The sequence below is a fragment of the Pelodiscus sinensis genome, chromosome Z, assembly GCF_052426305.1.
Source record: "Pelodiscus sinensis isolate ZL-2025 chromosome Z, ASM5242630v1, whole genome shotgun sequence".
Lineage (NCBI taxonomy): Eukaryota > Metazoa > Chordata > Testudines > Trionychidae > Pelodiscus > Pelodiscus sinensis.
This window is the reverse complement of record NC_143085.1, coordinates 28,674,864-28,700,421: the sequence shown is the minus strand read 5'-3', so window position 1 is coordinate 28,700,421 and position 25,558 is coordinate 28,674,864. Positions and strand designations below refer to the sequence as shown.

The following is a 25,558-nucleotide window of genomic DNA, read 5'->3' as shown; positions in this document are numbered from 1 at the left end:
AATCCAGGCAGCTGTGAAGGCTGGTTGGCAGTGGAAGGACATAGAAAGGTGTGGGTTAGGTGGGACTGAGGGCTGGCTGCTGCAGCCCCACACCTTCTGGGAGCGCAGAATCAGTCCTTCCCTCCCATCTTGTCCAGGGGCACAGTAAGTCTGTTAGCCCCCCCCCCCCCCGGCTCTGTTTATATTTGGGTCAGACAATTAACAGTCAGTTAATAACTTCTTTGAGCTATGAATGTGTGCTAAATGGCCTGCCTGTATTGCAGCACTTCATCTCTATTAGAGTAACTCTCAAATTGTCTCCATTCACTGGTCTGATATTTACAGATTAAAGACGGTTTATGAGTAGCTGTGGAAATAAGTTACTTACTTACAAAAGAACAATGCAGTGGGTCACATGAGGGGTAGGCCTGGACACTGGGTACTCAGTTCGTTATTTGATATTTAAATAGAGGGATTGGTTTATGCGTAAGCACCTTTGCTAAAAGTACCAGACCGTGTACTAATTAAGCTTTTGATCCTGCAAACACATATGAGTAAAGTTAAGCATAAGCATATTTGCAGGATCCGGGGTTAATACTGAAGATGGATTGTTTTGTTGACAATATTTATTTGTTTTAAGGTCTTGTCAACAATACTGGCATTGACTGGTTCTTGCCCTGGCCCCCACAAGCCTTATATGCCGTTGCCAAGTCCTTTTTAGGTAAGGAAAATGTCAGCTTCAAACTCATGGTGTATCCAGTAATATCAGGATTCACTGCCTTTAAGATATTTGCTGTTACATTAAGGATGATTCTTCATTTTAAATTGACAGTCTAATGACTAAAAACAAATTACAAATAGTTACTAAGTCATGTCCCTTTCCAAATATATTTTTAAGTTTGCTAAAATTCAAATTGAAACTAACTTCTGTGTTTCTGAGAAGTCATATCATCTTCTGCATAAGTAAGTGAAATAAAGTATCCTCACAAACATTAGCAGGATGTTTGCAGTCCTCTGCCCAAGGTACAGTGGCAGCAAGCAAGTTTTTACTTCGAGAAATCCCTTTCAGGTTTCTTAATTGAACTTGGTTTAGAAGTTGAGGATGGGGTTTTTAGAAGCACAGATCCTGGACTTCTTTCTGGAGCCACTTTTAGGCCCTGCTGAAAATCCCACCAAGTGCCAGTAAAAAGCAGCAGATGCATAAGGGATTACAAGAGCTGCCTGCAAGTAGAATGGAGAAGGACATGGGAGATTTTGTTATGAAGCTGTGTCACTCTCACTCATTTCTTGCTGGTAAAGAAGTTAGACATCAAATGTCTGATGTATCTAAATGTGGCTCTCAAGTCCTTCCATCTTTCCATAGAGAGTCCATAGGAAGTATTTCTTATGAACTCCCTGTGTAAATGATTCTTAAATTTGCACACACCCCAGTTTTTAAACCTCTACAGATCTGGTTGTGTTGGTCTTGAATCTTACACTCACAGATCTAAAGTCCTTTGTTGTGTAGATAGTGAGCTCAGCTGGCTAAGATAGAATTAATGGTTGAAAAATAGTACATTCTACAACACGTTGAACCGCTCTAGTCCAGCACTCTTGGAACCTGATTGCTTCCAAACCAAAGAATTTGCCATACCATGAGAGGTCAATATTATCTAGCAACATCGCCAACACTTCCACTGCTTACTGGGCTTTTAGAAGACATTTGGGGTAATTTAGAGCTTAATAACAGCACAGAACACTGAGAGCCAGGACTGGTGGCTGTAAACAAACTTTGAGACCATGGGAAACTTGGCCATGCCCATGATAAGTGGACATCTGGCTAACTAAAACCAAGGCATAGTGAAGGGTGGGGGGGACAGTTGCCCCCTGGTGCCACACTAGGGGGGCGCCAGGGTGGGAGCAAAGCGCATGCTGCTATGGCCCACATGATGCTTTTGAACAGAGACCCGGGAGTTGGCTACGTGCTCCCGGCTCTACACACTGCAAGTGAGGCAGCAGGTTTGGGCGGCAGGAGCAGCCACTTTAAAGGTTAGATTTCCTTACCCGGCCATCCCTTCTTCTGGTGCCTGGCTCTGCGGGGAGGAGAGGGAGGAGGATTTGATGGGGGGGAGGGTGCTCCCGGTCCTGGGGGGGCCTGGTTCATGGGGAAGGGTGAGTGCATTGGGATGGGGAGCGTTGGGGGGGGCCTGGCTCTGGGGGAGAGGTGGGTGCATTGGGGTTACTTATAATTTTTCTAAAATAAAAGATATTTTATAACAAATATAAAAACTTAAAAAATAATGGTCTGGTAACATTTTAAAGACTAACAAACAAGTAGATCAGGCATGTCAAATTTGAAGCCCACTAAGGGCAACACAAGTGAAAAATGATAGCTTTCAGGGACACCAAATAAAATGTACTTCTATCGGAAAGTTGTAATTATTTATTATTATAGAGTATGTTAAAGTATATTTTAAAATATTTTTTCAGGTCTTGTTTTAATATAATACAATAATTTGATGTGTAAAATTATTTGCTCACAAAATAATTTTTAATTTCAATATAAATGTAAGGTGCTTTTAAATTTTTTATATGATATATAACTTGTTTTGTTGAAATAAAAACAGGTATAGACTATGGTAAATCAAATAGGATAGGCTTCTGTGAAAATTTCAGATACTTTGTAAGTTTGAGATTTTGCATAAACATATAATTATTCGTACAATTTCAAATAATTTATCTGACATATTTATTTATATAAAATTAATATACATTTTGTGATTTTATTTGGAAATAAATAAATAAAACCCAAAACATTAACAAAATATCCCCCTCAACTCTCCCGGAGCCAGGCACTCCCATATCCCTGTTCTAACCCAAATGCCTTCCACTCTCCCAAAGCACCACCAACCCACTCTTAACTCAATGCCTCTTCCCTTCCCCAGACCCAGGCACTCTCAGTCCCCCCCATACCTAATGCCTGGGTCCTGGAGCTAGTGTCACTGTCACCGCTGCCACACATTTCTTTCTTAGGCACTGGGGAGGTGTGAGCACAGCAGCTAGCTGTGAGCAGGCACTTGATGCCTGTGCAGAGCAGCCTGGCCAGCTGTGATCTGCACTCAGCCATGTGCTCCCAGCGGCCAGTGGTCTGCACTGTATTCTTTTATAAAAATGTAGTGGCAGGCCACAAAAAAATTAAATTGGGCCATATGTAGCCTGTCAGAAACCTGTTTGACATGCCTGATATACATGGTATCATGAGCTTTTGTGGGCACAACCTACTTCCACCCACGAAAGCTCATGATACCATTTACATAAGGGGTGGGCAATAATTTTTGCCCAGGGGCCACTTCAAAAATTTTTGAAGTAGCCCTAGGTCAGTGGTTTCCAACCTTTTTACACTGAAGATCACTTTTTAAGTCTCAGAACAGATGAAGATCTACTGCCCCACCCCTTCCTTGAAGCCCTGCCCCTTTCTTGAAGCCCCGCCCTCTCTATTCTTCTCCTGTCCATCACTTGCTATCCCCAGCCCTTAATTACACACTGATAAACACTTTATTTTTAAATTATGCGATATATAAAATTAAAATCAGGTGTTTATAGTTATGAAATAAATGATCTGTTCTTTATTCATGCTATTTAAATCTACAATGAAGCATTTATAATTATACATTTTGTGGGGACAGAGTTCTGCGGCTGGGGGCAGGGGAGAGGGAACAAGGTGCTGGGAGGGGAGAGGACAGGGTTCTGCAGCAGGGGACAGGGTGCCAGTGGGGACAGAGTTCAGGGATTGGGGACGGGAATGGAGACGGGAGTGAGGACAGTGTTCAGGGAGTGGGGGCAGAGTTCTGTAGCTGGGGACAGGGGAGTGGAGTCTGGGGAGCAGGGGCAGGGTGCCAATGGCAGCAGAGTCACCTGCATCTACCTCCTCCCAGGATTCTCTTTCCCCGCCCCCCTCGTCCCCTGGGAAGCCAGCACATGCCTCCTCCGGGCCCCCCGCGGCGCAGGGAAACCCCGAGCGTGCCTGCCCGGGTCTAACCCCCGTGGGAGCATGCCTCGGGGGCAACCACCCCCATTCCGCGGCAGGGCCAAACCCCCATGGGAGCCTGCACCAGGGGCAACCTCCACCCCTCCCACGGCGGGGCCAAACCCCCCTTCTGCGGCGTGGCCCAGCCCGGCCCCTCCCCTCCCCTCCTGCAGCGTGGCCAACCCCCGCGGGCACCTGCCCTAGGGCCAAACCCTCCTCCCGCGGTGCAGTGCGGCCAAACCCCTCCCACAGCGCGGCCAAACCCCGGGGCCAACTCCCGCTCCCGCGGCGCAGGGAAACCCCTGCGCCCAACTCACCCCTCCAGTGCCGGCGGTGCAGGGAAGCCTCCGCACTCCTCCTCTAGGGCCAATGCCCCCTCCCCCTGCACGCAACAGAGCTGTGGGAGGGGGAGCTGCCCACGCACTTCTGGAACCCCCGGACGTGACATGGGCTTCAGAGAGGATTTTCATCCACCCCGTGGGAAGCCGGCACTACACTAGAGGTAGGTAGTGGGGCTTCTCGGGAGTGAGGGGAAAATGGGGGGCAGGGTTGCCCGAACGCCTCGCAATCAACTGGTCGAGGCCTCGTGATCGACCAGTCGATCACGGTCGACGGGTTGGTGACCATGGCCCTAGGTCACCCTCGCTACGCCTCTGAACTAAAATCATGCTGGATCATGGATGTTGCTGGATCAGAAAGGCTCAACCTGTATAATGCAAAGATCTGAGCTCAATCTGTAGGTGTTGATATCGCAGACCCCACAAAACTCAAATTTGCAGGCTTTTTCAGGGTGCGCAGAGATGTACTGGGAAAGAACTTTTAAAAAATATATTGGCCAAGTTAAAGAGAACTCCAGAAGCTGGAGGCACTATGGTTGAATGCTGTGAGCATTAGACCAGCTCTTAGGATTCCTGGGCTCTGTTCTTCACTCCGCCACTGACTTTTATTTTTCCCAGTGCTTTAGTCTCCCTATCTGTAAAATGGGAAATGACGAAATTTAGCATCTTTTGAATGTCTTTGACATGTTTTATTTTTCATGTCCTCTTTTCAGGGGAAAATCCATTGATCCCAGCAGAGTACTCAGAGTGTGTGATTGAGCACATTGTCATGGTGCATGAATCTGTAGGGAACTTCAGTAAAAAATTCCTACAAAAGCTGAGACGCAGCAACTTTGTTACGCCAAAGAATTATCTTGATTTCATTAATACTTACTCAAAATTGCTGGAAGAGAAAAATCTGTTCATTTTAGGTAAGGTTTTCTCTTTTTGAGACTATATGATAGAAATGGTTTTAACAGACTCATTTCACTCTTCGAGTCTGTGCAAAAGCAATCAAGTAACTACAACCCAAATGCCCCCAAATTACTACTGCATTAAATAACGAGTCTTTCTCTGAGTAACACATTTTCTTTATCTGGACCTGAGGCCGAACCTCCTATGCAAACCTCCCAGAGCTTTGGGAGAGTCTGGATATGGATTTGAACTTGGTTGCTAACACTCAGCTCGGGGTTTTATAGAGGTGCTGGTGTGACATGCATTGTTCCTCTTGGAATAGGTAGCTGTATTCTGATGAATACTGCAATGTGCTTAATGCATTGAAATGTACAGTATGCAGACAGTCCCCGGGTTACATGGATCTGACTTACATCAGATCCCTACTTACAAACGGGGTGAGGCAACCCCGCACTAGCTGCTTCCCCCCAGCAGACCAGGGAGACGCGAAGCTAGCCCCCCCCCCGTCCCCAGCAGACCAGGGAGATGCGGAGCGGCTTTTCTCAGCAGACACCTCAGCTTGAGAATAAAGGACTGAGGGAAGTGAGGTGTGGGAGAATAAAAGTGAGCTCTGGAGAAATGTTTGGCTAGAGTTTCCCCTACAGTGTGTACCAGTTCTGACTTACATACACATTCAACTTAAGAACAAACCTACAGTCCCTATCTTGTACGGGGACTGCCTGTAGTCAGAGCTTCTGCAGAAACAAGAAAATGTGCCACAGGCAAAAGAGGGTCCATGACTCAGCCATGCTCTGCAAATCCTGAGCCAAAGCTATAGCAGTAGGATTGAAAGGATGGTTTCATGTTCATTTTACTGTCTAAACATGAGGACTGACCAAGGAGCTTGGGCTTTTTGGAGCACTGTAATAGCTTGTGACCCTCCAAAAATAGCAAGGAAGGTCTTTTAAGAAAAGGACTGATTTCTGTGACCACAGAATGGGACACATTTTAAATAATGGTATCTGTCAGGATATGATAAATCAATAACATTTTTCCCCTTTTTTCACTAAGCACAATGCAAACGCCTGGAGGGAGGATTAGATAAACTGAAGGAAGCTACTGTTCAGCTGGATGAACTAAATGAGAAACTTGCAGAGCAGAAAATTGTATTAGCTGAAAAATCAGCTGCCTGTGAGGCCTTGTTACAAGAGATAGCAACCAACACAACAATAGGCAAGTATTTAAAACACCTGTCATATCCCACAAGATAAGCTGGTTTGGGCCAGGTCAGTATTAGATTGGGAGATTCTTAAAGAACACAGGTGTTGTTCATTTAATACCTGCATCCTTTAAGAATAACCATCATGGTATCATTAACAGTTATATGGTACTTAGCACAAGAGTAAGACTGTTGACCTTTGTATTTTGATCATATTCCAACCTGTACAATTACAATCTTCTCATGGTAATGTCCATTACCATTGCAAGTAGATATTGTGTTCTTCTTCACATCCCATCCCAAAACTGTTGAAAGAAACTTTTTCTTTCACAGGTGTGGATAATAGTTTTAGAAGGGGGACCACTTCACAAATTTTTTAAATGGTCCCAGGCCTTCCTGGAAGGGGCAGGAGCTAGGACACTTCCATGGTTGGAGCCAGGACTCTTCCATGCTCTCTCAGCCCACTGACCCTGATTGGCCTGGTGAAGCAGGTGAAGTTTTTGCCCGCACTATGCCTCCTACAAAGAACCTCTGGCTGTTCTGGTCAGCTGGCGGTTCCCTCTGGTCATTCAGGGCCTGGGGTGAGGAAGCATACAAAGTCTTTTGCTTCCTGCCCCTACCCTGCAAGAGTCGCATGGTGCTTAGAGTTTAGCTAGCAGTTCAGTCTAGGCACCACACACCCCTTGCAGGGCAAGGTTAGAGCAGACTTTGTATGCTCCTCCTGTCCCCAGACCCTGATTGGCTTGGGGACAGAGGGAATGTGCAAAGTACCTAAATCCCTGCCCCCAAGTGGTGCTTAAGAGTGAACTGCCAGCTGAGTAGCTAGCAATTCACTCTAAGCGCTGCTTGCCCCTGGTGGGGGAGGAGACTTCATGCGCTCCCCTGTCCCTGGGGCGAGGAAGCGGCAGAGCATCTGCAGACCGGATCAACCCACTTAGCAGCAAGGAGAGTGTAGTGAGCCAAAGGCATGGGTGGCACGAGGAAAAGTAATAGGAGTAGATGTGCCAGGGGTCAAAAGAAGATTTGTGAGCTATTTCCCCTTCAGAAAAGGGAGAGACAAACAAGAAAAAGGGAGCAGAAAAGGAGATTGCATCCTGCTGTTATTATGAGCATTCCATAACTTTTCTGTGGTGGGAAAAGTACTTCAGTTGCAGTGACCTAGCACCAAATGAGTTAATAGTGGTGACAGCTGTAGTTTCTGATTTTAGGTCGTGTGCACTTGCAGTGGTTTGTTAGCTAGATACAAATCTTAGGAAGCCATTTACCATAGTCTGCCTTTCACACCTTTTAGCTGAGGAGAAGAAAAAATTGGCTGAAGAAAAAGCGATGGAGATAGAAGAACAAAATAAGGTCATTGCTGTGGAAAAGAAGGATGCAGAGACGGCCCTGGCTGAGGCTATGCCTATTTTGGAAGCTGCTAAATTGGAGCTGCAGAAGCTTGATAAGTCTGATGTCACAGAAATTAGGTGATTAGTTCTAATTTGTAATAGCATAAACTTGAGAATTATTTTTTATGGTGACTTTTGCTGCATTGGGGGAGCAACTCACAAACACTTAGCACCTTCAATTTACAAACCCTGTGAGAGGCAAAGAAGCATGATCATCCTTATTAGACAGATGTGGGGAATGAGGCTAGAGAGGTCAAGGTCTCTCAGGGAGTCTGAGGCAGGGCTTGGAGATCTCCAAGCCCTATGAGTCAACCACTGCTTTGTTCCTGAAAAGCAGTCCAGTATTTTATGTTTTTCTAGTTATTCTGTAATACAGTTCTTCCACCCTGTGTACTACAGACTGAACTGGCTGTGGGGGTCATTCAGGTAGTAGCTATCCCAGCCCTTTCACTGTGGTAGAAGTGATGTTATTCTATATAAATATGGGATATATAGCACTTGTGTTTCAAGTATGTTTGATGGTAAGACTATGCATTTCTTTTTTGGTAGACCCTTCTTTTTTATGTTTTGTAGGGGTGATTTTAAAGCTATACGCAAACTTCAAAACATTCTGCCACTTTTGCTCCCTTCAGACTCTTCCAATGGGACACAGTCATACCAGGGTATAAAATATATTGGAAGGACAGAATTGGTTGTGCTGGTTGGGGAGTGGCACTATACAAAATGAAGAATCAAATGAAGTAAAAATATTAAATGTGCCAAAATATTCCATAGAAACTCTATGGACAGTAATTCCATGCTCCAATAATAAGATATAACAGTTGAGATATATTATCAATCACCTGATCAGGACAGTGATAGTGACTATGAAATGCTAAGGGAGATTAGAGAGGCTACCAAAATAAAAAACTCAATAATAGTGGGGGGTTTCAGCTATCCCCATATTGACTGAGGACCCGTCACCTCAGGATGGGATGCAGAGATAAAATTTCTTGATACCTTTGCAACCCTTCTGGCGGGTAGGCCTGGCAGCAACCAGGGCTGGGTTCAATATCTAGGGGTCCATCTTACACAGAACCGGCTCGAGCCCCCACCCAGTAACCTGGGAAATTCACACACCCCTGGGCACCTCTGAGAGGCAATGCTTCCCCACTCACAAGCAGAGTCTGAGTGTAGAAAAGGAACATTTAATGAAACAGAGAGAAGTAGGAATAAGAGAAGTAGGAATAAGAGATCCTCCAGAATAGGGCTTTATTCCGGAGGATCGGGCCAGTCTAGATGCTTTTTTCCGGCTTTTCCCCAAGCCGGAAAAAAGCGGCGGACATCTTTATTTAAATCCCGCGGGGGATATTTAAATCCCCTGCGGATTTCCCTATTCTGAAGTTGAAAATTAGCATGCCCCTTTCGGAAAAGGGGCCAGTGTAATTTGTTGGGGAGGAAATCAACATTGTTTCTGGAAAGGGAAATCTTGCCTTACTAATTTACTAGAGTTCTTTGAAGGGGTCAACAAACATGTGTACAAGGGGGATCCAGTGGATACAGTGTACTTAGATTTCCAGAAAGCCTTTAACAAGGTCTTTCACCAAAGGCTCTTAAGTAAAATAAGTTGATAACTGGTTCAAAGACATGAAACAAAGGGTAGCAATAAATGGTAAGTTTTCAGAAGGGAGAAAAGTGACTAGTGATGTCCCCCAACATGGCTGGCCCACAACATTTTGTCACCTGAGGCAGGGAGCTCAAATGATGCCCCCATGGCCTCTCGCTTGGGCCAAAACTTTGAAAGGTCTCAATTCTGCCTTCTTCCTGTTCTACTCTTCTCATGGTACTGTGCATCTAGAGCAGAGAGAATACATATGCACCAGCAGCAGACACAATTTTCTACACTCTGGGTCCTGGTGGTGCGCCCTCCTCCCCCAAATCTGGAACCTGAGGCAGTAGCCTCGGTTTGCCTCATGGTAAGACTAGCCCTGTCCCCCAAGAGTCTGTCCTGGGACCAATCCTATTCAACTTATTTATAAATGATCTGGAGAAAAGAGTAAACAGCGAGAGAGCAAAATTTTCAGATGATACTGAACTGCTCAAGATGATAGATAAGACCAAAGAAGACTGTGAAGAGCTTCAAAAAGGTCACAGCAAACATTGGGTAACAAAATGGCAAATGAAATTGAATGTTGATAAATGTAAAGTAATGCACAAGGGAAATAATAATCTCAGCTATACACACAATATGATGGGGACCAATTTAGGTACAACTATTCAAGGGAGAGATCTTGGAGTCATTGTGGATAGTTCTCTGAAAACTTCCATTCCATGTGCAGTGGCGGTCAAAAAAGCAAACAGAAGATAAGGAATGATTTAAAAAGAGCTAGAGAATAAGACAGAGAATATTTTATTGCCTCTGTATAAAACCATGGTACGCTCACAACTGGAATGCTGCATACAGATGGGGTCTCCTCATCTCAAAAAAGATGCATTGGCATTGGACAAGGTTCAGAAAAGGGCAACAAAAATGATTAGGGGTTTGGAATGGCACCCATATGAAGACAGATTAAAAAGACTGGGACTTTTCATTTTAGAAAATAGGAGATTAAAGGGGGATATGAAAGAGGTCTATAAAGTCATGACTAGTGTAGAAAAACTGAATAAGGAAAAGTTATTTATTTGTTTCCATAATATACGAAGTAGAGGTCAAATTAATAGTTAGCAGGTTTAAAACAAACAAATGGAACTTTTTCCTCACACAGTGCACAGTGAATCTGTGGAACTCCTTGCCAGAGGATGTCGTGAAGGATTTTAAAGGGTTCAAAAAGGAACTAGATAAATTCATGGAGGTTATAGCCATCAATGGCTATTAGCCAGGATGGGTAAGAATGGTGTCTCTAACCTCTGTTTGTCTGGAAATTGATGACAGGAGAGGTATCATGTGATGATTATCTGTTGTGTTCACTCCCTCTGGGTCATCTGGCATTGGTCATTATTGGGCAGACAGGATACTGGGCTTAGATGAACCTTTGGTCTGACCTAGTAGTATGGCCATTCTTATGTTTCAGTCCCCAGCACACTTCTTAATCTTCCTCCTCCCACAAGGCCACCTGACTCTTTTGCTATCTGTTCCCCTTGCAACTGGCAGGTTCACCACCTTCTTCTATTCAATGGAGCTATGCTGATTTACACTAATGGAGCATCTGACCATCATTGCATCCTTGCATTCCATCAGACCTGGCTTTCATCTGGCCACATTTTTCAAAGGATAGTCCATAACAGCGTTTTCCAAACTATGGGATGTGGCCCGCTACCGGGCCGCAGGAAAAAAATACCAGGCCTCAGCATGGCTTCCGAGAGGGGAGCAGAGCGGGGAGGGCTGAGAGGAAGTGTGTGTGTGGGGGGGAACCGGCCGCTGGGAAGCAGGGTTGGGGGCAGCGGGGCTGTCCTGCAAAGATCTGGGCAGGCGGGTGGGTGGCGGGGCTATCCCATAGAGATCCGGCCGGGCAGGCGGCGAAAGCAGAGCTAGGGGCAGAGGGGCTGTCCTGCGGAGATCTGGGCAGGCGGGCAGGCGGCAAAAGCAGGGCTGGGGGCAGCAGGGCTGTCCCGAGGAGCTCCGGGCAGGTGGCCGGGCGGGTGGCAGAAGCAGGGTTGGGGGTAGCAGGCCTGTCCGGCGGAGATCAGGGAGGGCAGGCGGTGGAACCAGGGCTGGCCAGGAGCCAGGGGGGCTGGCTGAGGGAGATCAGGAGGAGGAGGAGGATGGGAGAACCAGATGCCGGAAGCAGGGCTGGATGGGGGCAGCGAGGCTGGTCAGGGGAGTTGTCGGGAGAACGGGGCTGACCGGGGGAGATTGATGGAGGACGAGGGGAACTGGCCACCGGAAGCAGGGCTGGACGGGGCCAGCAGGGCTGGACTGGGGAGATCGGGAAGAGAAATGGGGGAGGAGCAGGACTGACTTGGACACATGCAGACCCTGGCAGATGAGTGAGTCTGGCCGGGGATTCCATTTTGCCCACTCCTCCACCGATACCCTCCCTCGAGTAGTTGCAAACTGCTTGGCTGGCAGACACACTCAGGCAGTGTGAGCACATCTACCAGCCAGGCAGTTCGCAGCTAAGGACTGATACGCCTAATTATAATAAAACATACCTAATTAGAAAATACCAGACATTTTATATGTCTGGTAATTTCTCAATTTCTTTCCCAGACAAAACCTTCAAATACTGGACTGTCCGGTACAAAACCCGACACATGGCCATCCTACCCTTCCTTGCACCCTCCCTCCTAGCCAGATACCCTATCCCCAATCTGCTCCTGCTCCTGCCTCCTGGAGCGCTCATGTGGTGCAGGGTCCCCCAAACCCTGGCCCAGGCTGGGTGGAGGATGCAGCTGGTGAAACACTGAAAATTTATTCATTTTTCATTCTTTTTTATATGTGTTTATATTTTTGGGCTGCAAAAAACAGTACTGAAAAAAAAAAACGGGTTCCAACTAAAGTAAAAAGATTGGGAAACCCTGATCTAGCCAGCTTTCTATCCATCTTACAGTCCATTTATCCAATCCATATTCCCGTAACTAGCTGGCAAGAATATTGTGGGTGATTGTATCAAAAGCTTTGCTAACGCTGGCCCTGGGGGCTTTGGGAGGACCAGAAACAACTTATTTGAATATTCATCATGTGCTTAATAAATATGCAAATATGCAAATGCATGTTACCAGTCCTTCAAAAGCTTGGGAATGGATTTATTGGTACCTGTATCAAAAAGTTTGGGAACCCCTGGTCCATAATATAATTATTTCCAAAGTAGGGCTGCTTCCTTTCTTCTTATGCATTGTTGCATGTATAACCCACACATCTACAGGGTGTAGTTCACAGTCCCATATAGTGGTATTTAGACCATTTACAGAGACAGATAAAAATGAGTGTGCTCTACAGCCTCTGCTAAGAATTAGCTGCCTTTATAGCTCAAGCTGTAGAGGCTCGTTTATTAAGTTTAAGAGGTCTCAGGTTCAGTTCTGTCTATTGGCAGTTACACATGCATGGATTCTCTTATGGGAGGATGGATGGTGAACTAAATATTGACTTTTCATTTTATTTATTCTCTGTTTAAATAGTCTTTGGGGGAAACTCCATACAGTATTTTTCTACTTTTATTAACAATGCACAGGCCTTTTGGTGTCTCTTTTGAGGGAGCGGAGGGCATGAATTTCACCTAAGGGCTATGTCTACACCTGCGGCTTCTTGCGCAAGAACACGTCCACACTGCCATGTGGGAGCTGTGCTTTTGCGCAAGAGCGCTCATGGCAGTGTAGATGCTCTCTTGCACAAGAAAGTTCTAATGGCCATTTTTTTTAAGCTATAGGGCTTTCTTGCACAAGAAATCCCTGCCAAGTGTCCACACTGCCCTCTTGTGCAAGAAAGCCCTATAGCTTAAAAAAAAATGGCCATTAGAACTTTCTTGTGCAAGAGAGCATCTACACTGCCATGAGCGCTCTTGCGCAAAAGCACAGCTCCCACGTGGCAGTGTGGACGTGTTCTGCACAAGAGGTCTTGCACCTGTTAAAAAAGAGCGTAGCTCTTGTGCAAGAAGCCCTCTCTCACCACGCCATACTGTAAATCTTCTTGCGCAAGAGCAGGTGAGCAGAGTGGACTCTCTGCAGATTCTTGCGCAAGAACGGCCATACTTGCGTAAGAAGCCGCGAGGGTAGACGTAGCCTAGGAGTTTTGTTGACTGCCTACAGTCATTGTGGTTATTCAAGGAGTCATGCCTAGTGGTTAGGAGGCACGGGTCAGAACTAAAGATAATGTCAGGTATCCAGTCAAAAGGTCAGAGACAGAGTCAGCACCAAACCAAGGTCAAATGGAAACATCAGGAGTAAGGTGTAGCATCACGGACCAGGATTAGAGCAAAAAAAGTAGAAAGGAGGAGTAGACAGGAGTTTGGGAGAGGACAGGGACTGTCAGAAGTGAAGGGCACAGGAGCCAGTCAAGCAGGAGGGGTCCATAATAGCAACCCGATAGGGGTTGCTCAGATAATCTTTTGTGTTATTTCTTGGTTAATATAGAGCTCCTCAACCTATAAGGATTGCCAGATGCTTCCCCCTGTTGGGCACTTCAGGTATGGCCCCTTTGCGAATTAGCGCTCACTGGTTACCTCTCTGCTTGTTCAGGTGAGCTGCTGGGTGGTGTCTGTAACCTGAATGCTGCCTGTGGGTCCGTATTCAAGGCCTGTGATCCTCACAGTTGTTAAATGGTATTGAATATCAAAGCACATTTACATTTAAAACACCTGGTAAATGAGTATCCAGAAGAAAGTACTGTCTGATGGGACAGAACTGCTAATTCAAAGAAAAGATCACAGTATCTGATTTTGATGGGTCTCATCTAATTTTTCCTTCCTAATATCTCCTTTGTTCCCATTGTAGATTACACTAATTTAGCTGGGAATCCTCAGGGTTATTTCCAGGACCAACTGAGCATGGCTGCTGCCAGTGTTCCCTCTCTGTTATTGCAGGTGCTGCAGCTTTGAACTCCAGTGAACACATAGTTAAGGATTTTATTTCTCTCATGGCTGAACATTACAAACCCCGAGGAAGTTGTATGAATGTAATACTTTATTTTTAGCCCTCTGTTTATAAATATTTCCTTGTTTGGATTGGATTGTACTTCTCACTCAGATGAGGCGGTATCTTGGGCACTTACTATATTACCATGCTCCTTCCACCAAAAAAAAGCTCTTCCCACAAGAGTTAAATACTTACTGCATTGTGCACATTTTCTCCTCCTCTTCCCATATTTATTTTCTAGATCCTTTGCTAAGCCTCCTAAACAGGTGCAGACTGTTTGTGAATGTATCCTCATAATGAGAGGATACAAAGAATTAAACTGGAAGACTGCCAAAGGAATGATGTCTGACCCAAATTTCCTGCGATCCCTAATGGAGATAGATTTTGATGGAATTACTCAGACCCAAGTTAAATCTGTTAGAGGTAAATTGTTCAGCTGAATGAATCAGGCATTTAGAATTGAATGTAGAGTTTTATTAACATTATGTCAGATGTTGGCTGCTATGCTGGAAGCTTTCTTCCCTTTGGGTGACATTTACCCTATTACAGAAGGCAAGCGTGAGGCCTCTGCCCAACTTGCTTTGCACTGTGGGTTAATGAGGACTTTTATGGCACAAAGGCCTTGTGCGTGCTTTGGTTGTGCCTTAATTTGCATTGTAATCTTGAATGACTTTTGCTTAGAGATAGACATAAACTAGTTGAGAAGAGTCTTACTTTGTTTTTTATCTGCTTGGGAAGTATAATGTCACATTATCTTCATGATGAACATTTAAGATACAGCACAAGTGTGTCATTCAAACTAATCAGATCAAATTCTGCTGATGCTTATACCAGTGTAAATCCAGATTAACTCCACTGACTTTAGTGGAGTTACACTGGAGTCAGTGAGAGGAGAATTTGGCCCATATAACAATTTGGTCCATATAATAATAAATGTTGACTGCTTCCCATCAAGCAAAAGGCTGGATCCTGAAAAATGTGGAGCCAACCCCTGATCTCACTCAGCTCCTCTGGGAGTCAACTGGCATAAAGTCCTTGAGCATCTGACAATAGCTTGCTGATCCAGCAGAATAATCTTCTATTGACAATTTATTTGCATTGGTTATCATATCCTGGTTCCAATGCATACCCCAGAACTAGAGAGCTAGTTAAGATTTTATTAATAGGAAAAGCTATTGCTCTTGTGATTTATGCACTGTTATTAAACTGACTTTCCAGTGTTTTTTGCATGTTAACATTCAGCTCTGTTAAAGAATCTTAATACAACATTTGAAGAAATGGAAGCTGTTAGCAGAGCAGGATTGGGAATGTTAAAATTTGTCGACGCAGTAATGAGCTATTGTGACGTAGCTAAGGAAATAAGGCCAAAGAGAGAAAAGGTACAGTGTGCAAATATGAAAATAAAAGGTAATACAGCATGTTTGTTGCCAGAAAAATAACACTTGGCAATTTTATGTACTTTAGAGTTCCTCCTATTCAAAGTCTTAACATTCATGAAAGTGATGATTCCTCTTCGAGTGGTCCCCGTGGGTGCTCCACTCATGGTGTCGGGCTCGTCCCGCACCGCAGCTCGATGCTTTGTATAGCTGTTTCCAGCTGGGTGCGCGTATGCAGGGTGCAGCTCGCACCGTTCGCGTTCTTTGATCTTCGCGCGCACCAGGCTTCCCTGTCAGTTCCTCTTAACCGTCCCTGAATGCAGATGGAGCTTCTGATCTCTCTCCTCACAGTAGTTCTTCCCTCAGGGAACCTGTAGTTACTTAGTTAATTGAATATAGTTAGAGTTCTTTTGTTGTCCTTTGATCTTATCTACTTTAAAAAAAAAAAAAAAAAAAAAAAAGGAAAAAAGCAAGCCTCTTAACACCTCATTAAAGCCGAGGCTTGCTCCCTGCTGTTACCAACTGTGGATAAGGTTAAAAAAAAAACCCCTCTCAGAAGGAAACTGACAAACACCATGCCTGGATCTCCCGGCTTTAAGAAATGTAGCCTCTGCAGTGAGCCAATGCCTACCTCAGATGGGCATTCGCTCTGTATACGTTGCCTGGGGAAGAGCCACACTCCCCATAACTGTGGGCATTGTTCAAAAATGACAGCCCGTACTCGGCGTGACAGAGAGATGAGGCTCAAGATGTTCCTCCTCGATAAGGCACTGGACCCCAGGGCAGAGACCTTTGAACAGCGGGACAGAACCCCTAAGAGACGGATTTCGTCCCCAGACTTAAGGGAGAAAAGGCTAAGGATCTCCCCAGCTAGATCCCTGCCACCCGATATATTAGTGGTGGGTGATTGTGCTCCCTCTGAATCTGTCCCACGATCCTCTTCATCGGGATCAGGGACGAGGGAGAATAAGGCTGCGGCGCCTCAGAGAGCACATTCAGAAAGCAGGCTTTCCTTTGCAAGCTGCTGCTTTTATTGTATTGAAGGTCTGCTTTACCAGTTCCCATTGCATTAAAACATGAAGTAAATAGAGGAATTTTGCAATATAATGTTGGGGGCCCAGATTGAAAATTATAGGTGACTGCTGAGAGCACTCTTAAAATAATACCCCTGGCCTTAGGGCACAGAGGGACTTAATGGTCCATTAAATCCATTTCCCTGGGATCATTTTTACAGCCTGTTTAAAAAGGGCTAGCAATGTAATCTACTATATATCTGAGAGAGTCTATCTGTACATCTGTTTGTCTGTTCAAGAACTCCTCCTAAACGGTAAGAGCTAGGACCACGACATTTGGTATACAGTTTCCTCTTATCATAAGTTAAAGCAATGTAACGGTTTGGCTGTGCCAGAAAAATGGGATGTGCCTGGAATTGGATTGCTTCCTATAAAAACATTCAGAAAAGAGACAATCTCCAGACAAGTGAAAGGGTCTGGCTGGGGCACTTCTCCCTCTATCCAGGACTGTCCCAGCTCTGAGCCTCCCACCTTTTAGGGAATGTGACGGGATGTGGGAGCTGAAGCTCACCACCTCTCTATCCATATGAGCAGGGCCGGACGGACGCATGGGTGACCCAGGCAGCTGCCCAGGGCACCAACCGATGGGGGACACCTGATGGCAGTTGTCAGGGGCGTGCGGCATCCCTGACAGCTGCCATCAGGAGCTGCGCACCTGGCTCCAGCCCTGAGGCGCCGGCCAGCAGCGCCCTTCCCCCCGCAGCTGTGGGGCCCTGTATGGCCCGACACGCATGCCAGCAGCGCTAGCTGGGCCAGCCTGAGCAGCTCATGCGCCGTGTGTCCTGGGAGCGGGCCCCGGGCTGGACGCCAATGGCCGTGGCCGGTGCGCGCATGCGCCCCGCGCCCCCTGGGGCGGACCCACCCACCCATGCTCCCTGCGCCTGGAGGTGGTGCCGCACATCTGAGCCCAGGGCGCCAAAAGGGCTCAGGCCGGCCCTTAATATGGGAATATTGTTGGCTGTTCCCCTTTGTCAGGGAGTGAGGGGAAAATACACAGTTTGCTTCATTCCTCACTGTGGCTGAAGAGTACAGGCGACAGATGAGCCTGGACCTGCCCCAGCCAGGGGACATGCTGCAGCAGCCATGGAGTGGCACTTCTCACCTGGCCCCAGGGTGCTGTGGTGTGAGGGCTGGGGTAGTTCTCTTTCCCCAGGACAGCTTGCATATTGAACTCCTCCTCAACTCCAGCCCCATCTCAGAGCAATGATTTCAATGAAGCATGGACATTTTTATTTTATTTTCCAAAAAATAAAAATTATTTAAGTTAAGGACCCAACCCATGCCAGGTAAATCTTCCAGTTATTTTTATCAAATTAAAGTATAAATCATTTTGTGGGGGAGTGAGAGTAGTTGAAGAAACTCATTTATTCTGCTTACACTATTTATTATCACATTGTCTTAAATATACATGAAATAGCCAATTGAGGGCTGAAAAACAGTAATTTTGCACCAAAAAATCAAACTCCTTATTCCTCTGACATGATGCATGCTGTCTTTCATAATGTAGGTGGCTAGGTTAGAACGCAACTACTACTTAAGTAAACGTGAGCTGGAAAAGATACAAACAGAGCTGGCAACAATTCAGAGGGAGCTAAAAGCTTTGGGTGACAAGTATGAAGCTGCAATAAAGGAAAAACAACAGTTACAAGAAGAAGCAGAGATCATGGAAAGGAGACTTATTGCTGCTGACAAGCTCATCTCTGGCTTGGGATCTGAAAATATAAGGTTAGTCTAGTGCCAGAAGAGAGGTTTTTTAGCATTAAAATGTAAACTCAGAGACAATGCATGCAATTTTCAAAAGCACCTAACTGATGTAGGAATTTGTCTCATTTTGAGAGGTGACTTAGGAGCCTATGTTTCAATGAAAGTCACTTTTGAAAATGGGATTTAGATGCTTTTGAAAATAGTACCCTGTGTGCTTTGTTGATTTCTGAGAAGCAACTAATCATTTTCTGAAAAATAATAAAAATGAATAATATGAGCTTTCTATCGAGAAGCCTTTTGCGGGCAGATCTGAGACTTACAGTTAACCTTTTAAACAGAGAGGAAAAAAATATAGCTGCAGATAAGTAGTGATTAAAGGCATGACACAAATTCACTTATTTTAGATTAAAAGAAAGGAAGCTCCAATGTGGGAGAAGGCTTGGGACTCTTCTCAACCTGAAGTTAAAACATAAGTGGCTTAGAAATGCTACACATATTCTTCAGAAAAGAGAGTTCTCTGACCCCCTCTTGCAGAAGGAATCTCAGACTGATCAAGGACTCATTAATTTTTCTTTCAGATGGACAAATGACTTGGAGGAGTTAAAAATACGAAAAGTGAAACTGCTAGGTGACTGTCTGCTTTGTGCTGCTTTTCTGAGCTATGAAGGGGCTTTCAATTGGGAATTCCGCAATGATATGATATATCACGAATGGCAAGAAGCTATCCTCTCACGAGAGATTCCTCTCAGCCAGCCTTTTAGATTGGAAAGCCTCTTGACTGATGATGTAGAGATCAGCAGGTATGTGAAATCACTGAGCTTTAAAAAAGCAGCCCAGCTGCAGCTTAGCAGCAGGGAGAAGGGCTGGAGTCACACAGTTTGGAACTGAATCTGGATCCAGGACTAGAGATTATTGGGATGGGGTGAGAGGCTGGGTTGGGCCCATCTGAGTGCAATGAATCACTGAAATCAGAAAAAAGCCATCAGCATATGGCTCTTCTGAAAAGTGACTGAAAGTGTGATCGACTTACGCAATAGAGAATAATAATTTTATAGTGCTTTTCATCTGAGAAACTCAATGTGCTTTGCAAAGAGATATTCCCCCTGCATGTTTAAGGTATTTTCTACTTACTCCAAGGAAAAGATTCAATTTGAACTACTGTTCCTGTTAGTCAAACATAGTCAATACAGCTATTGTTGAATCTTGACCCCTCACTTATAGAAAATATACTGTATTCTGCTCATACTGAGCAATTGAATTTTTAACAAAGTGCCAGTCCAGAGTTCTGTTCCCCCACACAGTTACCCTTAGGACAGGGCTGGGAAACCTTTTTTGGATCAGGGGCTGCTGACCAACAGAAAAATCAGTTGGGGGCCACACACAATCATAGAATCATAGTATACTAGGACTCGAAGGGACCAAATACTGTCTAGACCATCCCTGATAGACATTTATCAAACCTACTCTTAAATATCTCCACAGATGGAGATTCCACAACCTCCCTAGGCAATTTATTCCAGTGTTTAACCACTCTGACAGTTAGGAACTTTTCCCTAATGTCCAACTTAAACCTCCTTTGCTGCAATTTAAGCCCATTGCTTCTTGTTCTCAGAGGCCAGGAAGAACAATTTTTCTCCCTCCTCCTTTTAGATACCTGAAAACTGCTATCATGTCCCCTCTCAGTCTTCTCTTTTCCAAACTAAACTAGCCCAATTCTTTCAGTCTTCTTTCATAGGTCATGTTCTCTAGACCTTTAATCATTCTTGTTGCTTTTCTCTGTACCCTCTCCAATTTCTCCACGTCTTTCTTGAAATGTGGTTCCCAGAACTGGATCCAATACTCCAGATGAGGCCTAATAAGCGCAGAGTAGAGTGGAAGAATGACTTCTCGTGTCTTGCTCACAACACACCTGTTAATGCATCCTAGAATCATTTGCTTTTTTTGCAACAGCGTCACACTGTTGACTCATATTTAACTTGTGGTCCACTATAACCCCTAGATCCCTTTCTGCCGTACTCCTTCCTAGACAGTCACTTCCCATTCTGTATGTGTGAAACTGATTGTTCCTTCCTAAGTGCAGCACTTTGCATTTGTCCTCATTAAACTTCATCCTGTTTACCCCAGACCATTTCTCCAATTTGTCCAGATCATTTTGAATTATGACCCTATCCTCCAAAGCAGTTGCAACCCCTCCCAATTTAGTATAATCTGCAAACTTAATAAACATACTCTCTATGCCGATATCTAAATAGTTGATGAAGATATTGAACAGAACCAGTCCCAAAATAGACCCCTGCGTAACCCCACTTGTTATACCTTTCCAGCAGGATTGTGAACCGTTAATAACTACTCTGAGAATGGTTATCCAGCCAGTTATGCGCCCACCTTATGGTAGTGCATCTAAGTTGTATTTGCCTATTTTATTGATAAGAATATCATGAGACCCCGTATTAAATGCCTTACTAAAGTCTAGGTATACCACGTCCACCGCTTCTGCCTTATCCACAAGACTTGTTATCCTAAAACATGAATATTAAGTGACAAGACAAAGTTTCAAATGTAGATGTCCTATCAAGAGCTGGTATACCCAGTCTCATAGAGATCCTTAACAACAGAAGACTTTGGTGGCTTGGCCATGTGAGGGAGAATGAATGATAAACGCCTTCCCAAAGAAATTCTCTTTGGTGAACTAACGAGTGGAGCAAGGGCAAGAAGAAGGCCAAAATTAAGATTCAAGGATATATGTAAAAACACTATGAAAAGGTTTAACATCAATCCAAGCTCTTGGGAATCTACGTCATCAGATCGCAACACCTGGCAACAATTATTACAACAGGGCACATCATTTTTCGATAGGACCTGGGCAAGTCATGCAAAAGAACTCTACCTCAAAAGGAAAAATTCTCAGACTCATGAAAACGGAAGTAGTCTGGCATGTAGTTATTGTAATCAACTGTGTAAATCCAATTTTGGACTCATAAGCCATGAAAGAAGTTGCAGATCCAGTTACAACCCATAGATTGTCACTGCTGCTGCTTACCACCATGTCTTAAGATGAATGGGCCATATATGTTATCCTATAAAAGAAAGCTATCAGATACATTTGACATGATTTGTTCTTTACAAATCCATGCTGGCTGTTCCCTATTACCTTTTTATTTTCCAAGTGTTTGCAGATGATTTTCTTAATTACTTGCTCCATTATATTTTCTGGCACAGAAGTTAAACTGATTGGTCTGTAGTTTCTGAGTTGTTCTTATTTCCCGTTTTATAGATGGGCACTATATTTGCCCTTCTCCTGTCTTCCATGATTTTCCAAAGATGATAGCTAAAGGTTCAGATACCTCCTCTGTCAGCTCCTTGAGTATTCTAGGATGCATTTCATCAGGCCCTGGTGACTTGCAGACATCTAACTTTTTAAAGTGATTTTTAACTTGTTCTTTTTTAATTTTATATACAAAAACCTGTAAGAGAACATTTCAGACTTTCCAGACACACAATAGCAGATTTAAAAGTAGCCATCTTGCAGCAAAAAAACTTGAAGACCAGACTTCAGAGAGAAACTGCTGAGCTGCAGTTCATCTGCAAATTTGACACCATCAGCTCAGGATTAAACAAAGACTGTGAATGGCTAGCCAAGTGCAAAAGCAGTTTGTCCTCTCTTGGTGTGCACACCTCCAGATCAACTGCTAGAAGTGGGCCTCATCCTCCCTGATTGAATTTACCTCGTTATCTCTAGCCTGATTCTTGCTTGCATATTTATACCCGCCTCTAGAAATTTCCACTACATACATCTGACCAAGTGGGTCTTTGCCCACGAAAGCTTATGCTCCAGTACATCTGTTAGACTATATGGTGCTACAGGACTCCTTGTCGCTTTTGCAGATCCAGACTAACACAGCTACCCCTCTGATACCCCTTCCCACTAGCATTCACAATGTTAGGCATTCCTTCATCAGACTTCTCATGAAGACCAAAACTAAGAGGACATTAAGCATTTCTGCCATTTCCAAGTTTTCTGTTACTGTTCCTCCCTCTTCACTGAGCAGTGGGCCTACCTTGCCCTTGGTCTTCCTCTTGCTTCTAATATATTTATAGAATGTCTTCTTGTTTCCCTTTATGCCTGTAGCTAGTCTGAGATCGTTTTATGCCTTTGCCTTTCTAATCTTGCCCCTGCATTCCTGTGCTGTTTGCCTATATTCATCCTTTGTAATTTGTCCTACTTTCCATTTCTTATGAGACTCATTTTTTATGTTTAGATCATGCAAGATCTCTTGGTTAAGACAAGGTGGTCTTTTGCCATATTTTCTATCTTTCTTAAGCAGTGGAATAGCTTGCTTTTGGGCCCTTAATAATGTCCCTTTGAAAAACTGCCAACTCTCTTCAGTTGTTTTTCCCTTCAGTCTTGCTTCCCATGGGACCTTACCTATCAGCTCTCTGAGCTTACCAAAATCTGCCTTCCTGAAATCCATTGTCTCGGACTTGCTGTTCTCCCTTCTACTATACTTTAGAATAATTAACTCTATGATTTCATGATCACTTTCACCCAATCTGCCTTCCACTTTCAAATTCTCAATTAGTTCTTCCCTTTTTGTTAAAATCAAATCTAGAACAGCTTCCCCCCAGTAGCTTTTTCAACTTTCTGAAATAAAAAGTTGTCTTCAATGCAGTCCAAGAACTTATTGGATAGTCTGTGCCCCACTATGTTAGTTTCCCAACATATATCTGGATTGTTGAAGTCCCCCATCACCACCAAATCCTGTGCTTTGGATGATTTTGTTAATTGTTTAAAAAAAGCCTCATTCACCTCTTCCGCCTTCTATACCAATATTCCAATCATGTGTATTATCCCACCAAGTCTGTGTGACACCAACAATGTCATAATTGCATTTATTTTTTAGCATTTCCCGTTCTTCCTGCTTATTACCCATACTTCTGCATTTGTATAGAGACATTTAAGGTAGTGATTTGATTTTGCCTCCCAGTTCTGCCTTGTACCTCCTTTCTCTCTGCTATTATAGCCCACATTCTTTCCCATTTCCGACCCATCTCCTAAGTCTCCATGTTTTTCACTTACCCGTGGGCTTTGCTCACCTGTCCCCGTTGAACCTTGTTTAAAGCCCTCCTCACTAGGTTAGCCAGTCTGTATCTAAATACGGTCTTCCCCTTCCTCAAGAGGTGTACGCCGTCCATGCTTAGCAGTCCTTTCTGGAATAGCATCCCATGGTCAAGAAAGCCAAAGCCTTCCTGGCAATGCTATCTTCACAGCCAGGCATTTACCTCCAGGATGCATCTGTCTGTGCCCGGGCCCCTACTTATGACAGGAAGGATCAAAGAGAACACCACCTTCACTCCAAACTCCTTCACCCGTACTCCCAGAGCCCTGTAGTCACTCTTGATCTGCTTAGTGTCACACCTTGCAGTATCATTAGTGCCCACATGGATGAGTAGCATGGGGTAGTAAAAGCAAAAATAAAACAAAAAACCCTCCCTGACATGGCCCCCGAGAAGGAGAAAGGCACTTCCCACATTACCCTGGCACACCAGAGCCTAGGCGGGCCCAAGCTAGTAAATTTTTTGTGCTCTAGCCTCACAGGGATATGAGGGAGAGGGAGCTGGAGTGCCAGCATGGGTTTCCCAGTGTTGAGGGGGAGCCCAGAACCTCAAGGGACAGATCCAGACAAGAGGAGGGCCATATCTGGTCACCAGTGATAGGATTTAGATGCCTTTAGGTGATTGGCAGTCTAGAAGTACCTGATGGACACTGTATAAATAGGCATAAAAGAGGCCAGAATGTCAATACAATGGGCTTTTACAGGAGGGAGTGATAGCTGAATTCGTGAAGTATAATTTTTATTATTGGTGATCCACAAGCATCCTAGGAAGAATTTTCAGATCCCAAGGCTGGCAATGAGGCAATGGAACTTTTCAGTGAGTCTCTGAGCTTGGGTTTACAAACTTAGGCTCACTCTGTAGCTCTAAAAATATCCGTGTAGATGTTTGGGTTTGGGCTTTGAAACTCACTTCTCTCCCTGGGCTTTGGAGCAAGAGCCCAAATATCTGCCTGGCTATTTTCAGCACTAGAGCATAATTCTGTAGATCCATGCTTGGAGCCTCACTGCCATGAGACTGATTTTTGTCACGTAGATATTCCTATCTCACAGTCTAATACACTGTATGATGCAGGGTGTTTGTAATAGCATGCTCAGTAGAAAGGCACTATTTTACCCAGAAGTGAAGCATGCTGCTGTACAGGGCCAGCCCACAACATTTTGGTACCTGAGGCGGGGAACTCAAATGACACCCCCATGCCTCCTCGCTGCATCAACAGCAGACACAATTTTCTACACTCTGGGTCCTAGTGGCGCCTCCCCCTCCCCCCACAGTCTGGAACCTGAGGCGGCCACCTCAGTTCGCCTCATGGTAAGGCTAGCCCTGCTGCTGTAGCATAAAAAATAAAATACATGGCAATCTTTACTGTTTTCTCCTTAGGTGGGGTTCCCAAGGTTTACCTCCAGATGAGCTCTCTGTTCAGAATGGCATTTTGACAACTCGTGCTAGCCGATTCCCTTTGTGCATAGACCCCCAGCAGCAGGCATTAAATTGGATCAGAAGAAAAGAAGAAAAAAATAATCTGAGGGTGAAGCAAACCTTTCATTTTATTTTTATATTTATTGTTTTGAAAGAGGCACAAATATCTGCCACCTTGACCAAGACATCTGTCACCAGTGGAACTTGGCAGTTGTGATAATTGAACCTAAGTAGGATGGGAGTGCAGTTCCATTAAACATCTAAAAATAAAGTCAATTATCCAAGTCAGTAGTGGCCCCATCCTGCAACCAGCCTATGGAGGTTTGAAACAGGCTATTTGAAACACCAGAAGCCAAGCTACCATGTCAGAAATCTCCAGTTTTGGGAACAAAGAATGCAGGTCTTCAGTTTCCTACTACCTCAACATGGAAGCAACAGCTTACATTATGCTTCTGTCTCTTTAGAGCTGTGTAAACTTGGGAGATCATAAGCAGATGCCATTGTTGCCCCTCCTGCCCGGTG

At 44.6% G+C, this 25,558-nt stretch overlaps 1 protein-coding gene across 4 annotated transcripts in view; it reads left to right on the top strand.

Annotated features, from left to right (window-relative positions):
- DNAH10 (dynein axonemal heavy chain 10) overlaps positions 1-25,558 on the top strand; it is a 195,703-nt gene that overhangs the window by 128,827 nt on the left and 41,318 nt on the right. For all 4 annotated transcript variants that reach the window (XR_012896005.2, XM_089775295.1, XM_075898516.2 and 1 more), the window contains 9 exons: positions 620-700; positions 5,037-5,234; positions 6,268-6,429; positions 7,707-7,881; positions 14,594-14,775; positions 15,595-15,731; positions 18,309-18,526; positions 19,084-19,305; positions 24,998-25,145. Coding sequence is in view for 3 of the 4 variants with exons in the window: in XM_089775295.1 (XP_089631421.1) it covers positions 620-700; positions 5,037-5,234; positions 6,268-6,429; positions 7,707-7,881; positions 14,594-14,775; positions 15,595-15,731; positions 18,309-18,526; positions 19,084-19,305; positions 24,998-25,145 (1,523 nt within the window). In the remaining variant the exon portion in view is untranslated. The remainder of the gene's footprint in view (positions 1-619; positions 701-5,036; positions 5,235-6,267; positions 6,430-7,706; positions 7,882-14,593; positions 14,776-15,594; positions 15,732-18,308; positions 18,527-19,083; positions 19,306-24,997; positions 25,146-25,558) is intronic.